General features: G+C 37.4%; 1 protein-coding gene across 1 annotated transcript in view; it reads left to right on the top strand.

Annotated features, from left to right (window-relative positions):
• Positions 1 to 1,252: 1,252 nt before the first annotated feature.
• The window catches only part of BCL2 (BCL2 apoptosis regulator), a 229,704-nt gene continuing 221,610 nt past the window's right edge, over positions 1,253 to 9,346 (top strand). The window contains exon 1 of the mRNA XM_044665762.1: positions 1,253 to 1,907. Within this exon, the coding sequence (XP_044521697.1) occupies positions 1,257 to 1,907 (651 nt within the window). The 5' untranslated portion in view covers positions 1,253 to 1,256. The remainder of the gene's footprint in view (positions 1,908 to 9,346) is intronic.

Genomic DNA, 9,346 nt, shown 5'->3' with positions numbered 1-9,346 from the left:
AGGGGAGAACTTCGGAGCAGTCATCCTTTTTAGGAAAGGAGGGAAAAATAAAACCCTCCCCTCAACGCTTTACCGCCACCCCTCCACCAGCACCACCACACACAGCGAGCTCTCCTCTCGTGGAGCACACGGTGGTGTGTACGCTTTCTGCCTTCATTTACCAAGCAGCTTTTTGGAAAATGTCTTTTCTGTCCGGAGTTTAATCAAAAGGAGATTTTGTTTTTGTTTTTGCTCTTCCATCTTTTTCCCCTTCTTTTCTCTTTCTTTTAAATGGAGACATGAAGCAGTCATTGGAATAGAGATCAATGCCCTTACGCGCGCGCTTGTGTGCGTGTGTAAATTGCACAGTGAAAACGACAGGACTTCTGCAAAATACTGGATTGAAAATTGTAATTCATCTGCCGCTGCTGCTGCCGCCGCCGCCGCCGCTGCCTTTTTCTTTCTTCCCCCCCCCCCCCTCTCCTTTTTGCTCCTGGATTCTCCGATTGGGGTTTCTAGGGCTTGACATTTCTTTGGAGATGTCTGAAACAGAAGTCTGGGAATTCATTTGGAAATCCTAATTTTTTCCTACTCCTGATTCATTTGGAAGTTTTAAAGCAAATATAACTCGAAAGTCCTGAAGACTTATGGGATTTTCTCCCCCTTTTTGAGCTTGTTCTCCTTTCACAAAAGGGAAACTTGACAGAGGAGCATACAGTACTTAGAATACAAGTAAGTTCTTTGCACAGGAAAAATTACTTTATGTAACTTTTAATAGACCTTTGAGGTTTTACCTAAGAGTGCATTAGTATATGTTTGATTTCAAGGCTAATAAATTCTTCTAAGTTGTATAATGTGTAGCAGTAGTGGTAGTTAGAACCACATTCACCTATAGTATCTAGAAGAAAATGCACCTGATTTTGACACAATATGAGTTTTTTTTTTTTTTACCTTTCAGCATCACCGAGGAAATAGAATAAAATAATCTAAATAATAAGAATAGCGTGCCTCATGAAATAAAAAGATCCAAAAGGAATTTAAATCATAAAAATATTGTGCATCTCATACCAAGGGGGAAATACCAGGAAGAATAATACATTTCAAAGAAACAAAAGACTCCCCAAAGTCAAGAAATGAAAAGCACATCCAATAAAATAACTGGATTATAATTATTATTCTGTATTTTCCCGGGGCGTGAGGTGGGAGAGGGTATAAGAGGTGGGTGTTGTCACCGTTGGCTGCTCTCCTTGGTGTATACATTGCTCCTTCCATTGGGAATGATGGCTCACCCTGGAAGAAGAGGATACGATAACCGGGAGATAGTGATGAAATACATTCATTATAAGCTGTCACAGAGGGGGTACGAGTGGGATGCTGGAGATCTGAGGGCACCAGCCTCTCCAAGTCTTCCTCCTGTTGTTGCTTCTGCCCCTGCTGTTGGAATCTTCTCTACTCAGCCACGAAACACACCATTGCCTGCTGAACCCCAGGACTCGGCCACTTCTACTACTGCTGCTGCTAGAAACTCACCTTTGCCTCTTCCTCCTCCTGCTGTTGCTGCTGCTGCTGCTGCTGCTGCTGCTGCTGCTGGACCTACTGTCAGTCCAGTGCCACCTGTGGTCCACCTGACTCTTAGACAAGCTGGAGATGATTTCTCTCGAAGATACCGGAGAGACTTTGATGAAATGTCAGGTCAGCTGCACCTGACCCCTGTTACTGCTAGGGGACGCTTTGCCACAGTGGTAGAGGAGCTGTTCAGGGATGGGGTAAACTGGGGGAGGATCGTGGCCTTCTTTGAGTTTGGTGGTGTTATGTGTGTGGAGAGCGTCAACCGGGAGATGTCGCCCCTGGTGGACAGCATTGCCCTATGGATGACTGAATACCTGAACCGGCACCTGCACACTTGGATCCAGGATAACGGAGGATGGGTAGGTGCCTAGGCTGCATGACTTGTTCAGTGTGAGTGTGAGAGTCTGTATCACAGGCTTGTCCCTGAGTGCTGTCTCTAGAGTGTGTGGTCAGTCCTCTGCCAAAGATGATGGCATCAAAGCCCTTTAAGGTGGGATCAAAGGTTTCTCCATGTTTTTCTTTACTTTTCTTCTCCCCCACTCCCATCCTCTCTCCTTTCATACCCACTAGATAACCCCTTTCCATCAGCATGGTTTTGAGTATTGCTGCAGGTGGAACATTTGCCAATTTGTGGTATTTTCTGATAAGTTAGCCTTGATGACTCAACCTGTCATCTTGTGGGGATTAAAATCAACTAAAGGACAAGGGAATTCAATTTCTGTAACCTCTACTGATCTACTGGTAAAGATATAACTCACAGAGAGAAAATTTGAGATGCCTTTTCCCCTGGGATGGGGGTGGGGGAACTTTAGGATATATTTTAAATTATGAAGCTCACATTCCAGAAGTTTCATTGGCTCAAACCTGTAACAAATAGGACTGTAGGATATGTGTAATTTGTTACATGATTATGGTGCTTGTCCATATCCAGGGAGATTGACAGGTACAACAGTGCATCTTGAAAAGAAATTCAGAACATTAATGACTCGGTTCTTGTGGTGAAATACTTTGCATTTTATTTGTATAATTGGTTAACCTGACACTTTTTTAGAATTTTAGATTCTGTTCAGCATGGCATCTATACCTTGTGATCAACCATTTTGCTGGGTTTTTTAATTGATGACTTCTGTTTAAGAGAAGGAATGTGATCTTAGTCATGGACCCTCATTTTCCTTGCTTCTTGGTCTGAGTGATTGGCAACTGTAAAGCACCTGTGAAATGTTCTTTCTGGTAGGCTAAATCAATGCTTTGTCCATTTTTAAAAAATTGACATTCTAATCCAGAACTTGCAGACAGTGTCTTGACTATATTATTGAACCTTGAATAAGGGACGAAATTCCAGAACTAAATTCCAACCTGGAATCTCAGAACACATCTGAAAGTGCAGAACTTTGTATCCAGATTTCAGTTTTGGTGGATGAATAAAGTTTCTTGTTATGAGTTTTATTCAAAGAATCCCCTTCCTTTTTTCTGGGAATCTGAAACATTACCTTAAAAGATGCTTCCCTTTCCATTTTATTGTCCTTTGGGAAAACTATTAATATCACTCTATAAGATCCGATAATAGAAAAAAGCTTAAGGTGACTGAAAGTTAAAATTTTATACATACATGCACAGATGTATGTACATGTCCATATAATTTATGGAAAGTATTTAATATTTTATTGCAATGTATACTGTTCATTTGTGTAGAGGAATAATAGCTACAAAATTAAAATGGGAAAAATTTTAATATAGTTCTTGATATTTAAAAATGAAATCAACTAGATTTTCATAATTTAGCTCAAATAATAAGACTGTACGGGACAGATTTATTCTTAGGCTAACCATCATGCAATTAGATCTTTGGCTTTTTGGAAGAATCATATAACATGGGGGGGTGTTCTTTTAAAAAAAGACATCAATTATGAAAACAACAGGTTATCATTGAAAGCATAGTTTCTACAAACTATACTTTAGCTAAACATGTTATATCAAGAAGCTAGTTTATTTTTTCATAGCCAGTGCCAAAGTGTATTTATTGGTAGGACTTGTAGTCTCCAAAAGGATCATCTCAAAACTAAAACCAAACTACTAATCATTGAAAATGTATTGTTAAACCCTCCCTTCCAGTAGAAGAAATCCCAGATGGCAATAATTTATTAAATTAATTTAATATAACCAAATAATTTATTAAAAGCGGTAAAAAGAACATACATTTAGGGATGATTGCTAGATAATAACATTTATCTTTGCAGTTTAGCTAGAGCATATTCTGTGACCTTGAGCAAATCTTTACCTCTCAGAGCCTCAGTTCCCTCAGCTGTAAAATGAGAACTTTGGCCCTGAGGTTCCTACCAGTTCCAAATCCTATGATAGTCAGTTCATGTGCTTGTGAATCTATGTTTTTAATGAAGGCTTTTTTGGGGGGAGGGTGGGCGGGGAGAAAGAACTATCAGGTTTTCATATATATTTTTATGGTTCACAAGTATTTAAGATTGATAGCAACCACATTTATGGTGTCAAAAACATACAATAAAATGCCCTAACATAGTGAAGGCAAGTTGTGACCAAACATTATTAGCTAAAATAAAATCACAAATGGCTTAAATTTTTTTTTCTAGCTCTCAGAAGAAATAAATTGATGACTTCAAGGAAAACTAAAGGATTTGCTTGGGGAAAAAAAGCAATATATGGAAATGATAAATGGTGGAAGTTACTGAATAAAAATTGACCTGAGATTTTTGTTTAAAGATACTTGTTTATTATTTCCAACTTGTTTGCATTATTATTTTGTATTTTTATTTTAGTACTTTGGTGACACATAAAAAGTAATTATCATATACCTGTCAGCTATGTGACTAAGTTAAGCCACTTAACCTCTCTAGGCCTCAGTTTCCTCATCTATAAAACGAGGGGCTTGGATTAAATACCTTCTGAGGGCCTTTCCATCTCCAGACCTATGAACTCTAGATCTGTGGTAATATATTAAAGTAATACTAACCCCTTTAAAAGCAAATCATAACATTTTGTAAATCTGCAATTTCCCTAGGATTTAATAAATCAGTATTTAAACTGTAATATTAGATTAGTTCAAACCTGTGGGATCTTGTTGCTTTAGACACAATATAACTTTTTGACACCAAACTTACTAAAGTGGTCTGAGTCTTTGGCACTTAACTAAGAGGGGGAATATATTTACCTGTTTGGGAAATCATGGATTTTACATAGAATGTCACATCTTTGATAGATCATGAAATTTCAGACAAAATCAAAGGTAAAGACTGAGTTGTAGCCTGATATGAGGCTTATTCTTAAATCTGAATAAGCTGTTGTGTGACATCCTCAGAAAGGCAGAGCAAGGTTAGACTATGTTGGGTTAGCAGTAAGTGAGAAAGTTTTCTAAGATAAGGTTTTGGGGTAAAGTTTCTATAAGGGGTTATGTCACTGTGAGAGGAGAAGGGAATCCGATGCTGGGAGAGGTTGTACTTTACAATTGGCCATTCCTGCTCTCCTGACAACCATCCCAAAAGTTCAGGTGCCTGGATAAATTCCTGAATGTCCACTGGGGTAGTCTAATCCTGGGAAGAAATAAATTAGAAGTGGAGAGAAAAAAAGAGACCATTCTCAAGGTAGTTAGCTCTATCTAGCCATCTATGTTTCCCAAGGTACCAAAGCAATTTGCATGGGCATCAGTGGTCCATTACAGGTAAGTTAGCATTTCTGCTTAAGTGTTAAAATTTCAAAGGAGTTACCCCAGTGGAGGTCAGATGGCTTAGTTCTTTTATAAACGACCCTGTTAACCTTTATTTTATCATCTTGCCAGAGTCTGATTTTCTAACTGACCATTGGGACTCTGAGACTCTACTTAGTGACAAAGAAGCTTTCACAACATAAGAGTTACTGATATGGGCAGCTGAAGATCACTGCAAATTGTTACACCTCTGATTCTAGGCAGTGAGCTGATATTCAACTCAGGGTCTTATGATAGTGTATTAATTAGAGAATGGAGCTCATTCAATAAGGTTCTTAGTATTTCCATTCCATTTATTTGCTGAGGAGGCAGCATCCCTCTTTGTCAGAAATTTCTCATTGTCCTTGAAGATAGCTTTTGCTAGGCTGTGCTTTTGAGAGCGGGAATTTAGTTATCTGCTGTCCTTGTTGGTTCCAGTCAGATTGTTTGGTCAGCAAGTAGCACTACAGCCAAACTGAATGCCATTCACAGCCACTGAGGCATCTGATTAACTGGATAACCAGAGCATTCTCAAGCCAGTGTGCCAGATGATATGTGAAAGAACATCAATTTTCCAGCAGCTAAACATCAGCTGCTTAGAACCAATTTTGGCATCGAAATGTTAGGATTAAAAATAGCCTGAAAAATATCTAGCTTTAAATAAAATAATGATGAACTTTCCTTGGGAAAGTACATTCTTTTAGCCTGTTTGGAATCACATGACATTCTTTAATAATTCATTGTGTAGACAAAAGTATTGCAGCTTCTACAATTTTTTTTGGGAGTGATGTATTAGAAAAACTTTTCGGTCTGGATTTTGACAAAGTTAATTGACTTGATTGTTAATAAATCTAATCACACTTTAGATTGAGGCCTGTTTTTTTTTTTTTTTAAATTGCCCAGTTATATAGCTGAAAATGTTTTCACTCAACCACCAGGTTTCTGTTGTGTTTTCTAGTGAGAACATGTTGCACTTTTTAGTAATTTTGGATTCAACTAATGTATTTCAGATTGCTTAAATGCCACTAGGCTACATAGCAACCCCCAGGTAACAAAAAGCCACAGTTAAAAAAAAATCACTCCCAAACTCCTACATTGTTTCAATTGCCTCTCAAATGGTAAGACCACTGCCAAGCAGGTGGGTGGATGCTGCATATATTATTGGTGGTTTCTCCCAACCATCAGCCTCTCTAGCCTTACTTTTAAGCCCACTAATCATATTGTAGCAATAATGTAGCAATCATGTAGCAATTGAGATTCATCAGAAGTACATTTGTGCTAAAACAAAACCAATACTGTTTTTGTTGTGTACAACTAAAGATTTTTTTCCTTTCTTCTAGATGTCTTGCATTTGAAATTCAAAGGTTTTACTTAGCTTTTTAAGGTGATCTACTTTATTTACATTTAGTTATGACCTAGTCTCTTAATCTTATGAGACATATTAGCAAATTTAGTTTTATTAGTTTAGATACTGACTGTGCTTATAATGATTGAGATGAAGCCTATATTTGCATGGAAATAAAACTGATGATGATCATTAGAGGGTACTATATAGCTACCATAAATAGCTAGCATTTATATGATACTTTAAGGTTTGTAAAGTACTTTTCAAACAGGAACACATTTTATCCTTTCAAAAACTCTGGGTGGCCAGTGTTAATTATGGTTCCAATCACTTTACAGATAGGGCAACTGAGATGGATAGATTGAGTGACTTGCTCAGTAAATGTCCAAATTCAGATTTGAATTCAAGTCTTCTTAATTTCCAGGTTTAGTGTTCCATCCATCCATTGTACCGCCTGCTGAAGATTCCTAGTAAGGAGATACCAGAATTTGAATCTTGTTTCCCATTCTTTTAAATTAGGTAACCATGAATGGTTACTTAATGTCCCTGAACCTCAGTTTCCTTTTCTGTAAAACTGGAATGATTATTCCTATGATTTCCATCTATGTGGTTATTTTAATGTTTAAATAAAAGAATATTATACAACACTTTAAGCAAAGTGCCATATAAATGTTTACTCTTGGGAGGAAACACGGCCCGAAGGCAAGAGTGGTACACTTGGTGTCAGAGGTCCTGGATTCAAATCCAAATTGTGTAATTTACCAATCCCTTAGAAACATGAAAATGACCTCATCTTTCTTCAGTTGTGAACTGAGAAGACTGACCACTAAGAACTGTTATAATTTCAAATATATGGTCTTATTATTACCTTATGGAAAAGGAGACGAGCTTCATTTTGAGAGTTCATGTTGTACCACCTGTTTTATTTTTTTATGATCCACAGAAGGAGTAAAAGCTGACAGTGCAAAATAATGTTCCATTCTTCAGAAAAACAATATTATTCAGTTATACGAGGCCTATGCAAATACTATATGATGCTCTGTCTCATTCAACATTGCTAGAGACTTTGAGTATCATGAACAATCTAGTTTTACTTGTCAGTTTAAAGAATAAGAAGCTTAAGATTTTTGTAAGCATACTGAAGTCACCAGGGACATAGGCTGAATAAATAAAAATCACTTAGTATTTTCTGTAGAACTCAATAATACTTGGACTGCTCACAAACAGGAGGAGTGTTGTGAGAGAAAAAAAAAGCACCTTACAGACCTTAAAAGTTACTAAATCAACATTTTGTGTGTGTGTGTGTGTTTGTGTGTGTATGTCTGGGTTCATCAATATAATCATACTTAGAACTGTGCCTGCATATATGGGGCAAATGCAGAATTGAAGTAATTTTCTAGATCAATGGTATTAAACAAATAGAAGCAGAAAGTCCTCTAACTATATGGACTTAGAAAACCACATATTAATAACATTATCTGCATTTTATTATATTTTATGTGTTTTGTTAAATATTTCCCAACTACATTTTAATCTGGTTCTGGCTGCACTGGGGAGTGTTGCCTATCAATGTGTTTGAATCCTTTGTTCTACTTAATTCAAGCCCCACCCTCAAAAAAAAAAAAAAAAAGAAGAGAAAGACTGTTATCTTTACTGTGGATACTTTAAATAATTTTTTTCACCCAAAGCAATCAGAATTTTTTTAACTTCTCCATTTCCATGTTGAGACATACCAACACTGATATTTCAGTAACTTTTAAATTTAGTGCTGGAGGGAAAAGTAGAAGACTATTAATTCTAACCCCTCATTTTAAAGATCAGGAAATTGAAGCACAGAAATTAAATGATTTGCCCTGAGTCATGTGGCCAATAAATGTCCAAGGGTTGGATTTGTATGTAGGTCTTCTTTCCTTTAGATCTAGCCTTTATGCACTAATAGCACACTACCTTGCATTGAGTTCTCAGTGATGTGGCTATATTCTCTAATGATTCAGATTGCTGCTCATCCAGTGCCACATTTGTCAGTGGCCTTCCATAAGTAAGCCAGAAGGATCCATTCAATTTGCTGGAAAGGGAGGCATCTTCCTTCAGTTTTGTCAAAATAAACCTTTAGGAAATGATTTTCATGTGGATCTTCACCGTGCTTTTGGAACAGTGATCCACCCCATCCCCACCCACTACCTTTTTAAAAGGAGATCAGATTTAATTTTCACACTAAAATATATTAGTATTTTAAAAGACCTGTGATTTCATAAGTATGGGTGCTCTTTCCACAAATCCATTTCACAATCCATCCCTTTCTTAGAAGAGAGGTTCAAGAGTTATGGTGCTCCAGGTCTAGCTCCTGGTGATGGATATCTCATTATGTATCTAGGCTAGTTTCCTCATGTCAATTGTTGCCAAGTCGGACCCTGTGACTCTTTCAGCTTTGCACTACATGCTGGAGCTTGCTCTTTGCCAGCATGATGTTTGAGAATCACCTCCCCACCAAGACAAGGCACTTGGAGCAAGTCTTTTATGGAGGCTGCTGAATTTCATTTGTAGAATAAATCATTTGGATTGTGGTTTCAATTGAACATTTTTTTTGGTTTCCAACCCAGACTGAAAACAATAATGACAACAAATCCTTGCTGTGGGGCATCCCCAAAGGCGACCTATGCTGAAATTCTGTCCCTGGCAGTATCAGTTTTTATGAAACATATTTTGTCTCAAAGTGGTTCAAAAATTCTCTACTCCCTTGT

This window comes from Gracilinanus agilis, chromosome 1 (genome assembly GCF_016433145.1).
Source record: "Gracilinanus agilis isolate LMUSP501 chromosome 1, AgileGrace, whole genome shotgun sequence".
NCBI classification, from domain to species: Eukaryota; Metazoa; Chordata; class Mammalia; order Didelphimorphia; family Didelphidae; genus Gracilinanus; species Gracilinanus agilis.
Note: the sequence above shows the minus strand (reverse complement) of the source record. Positions and strands in the feature narration are given on the sequence as shown.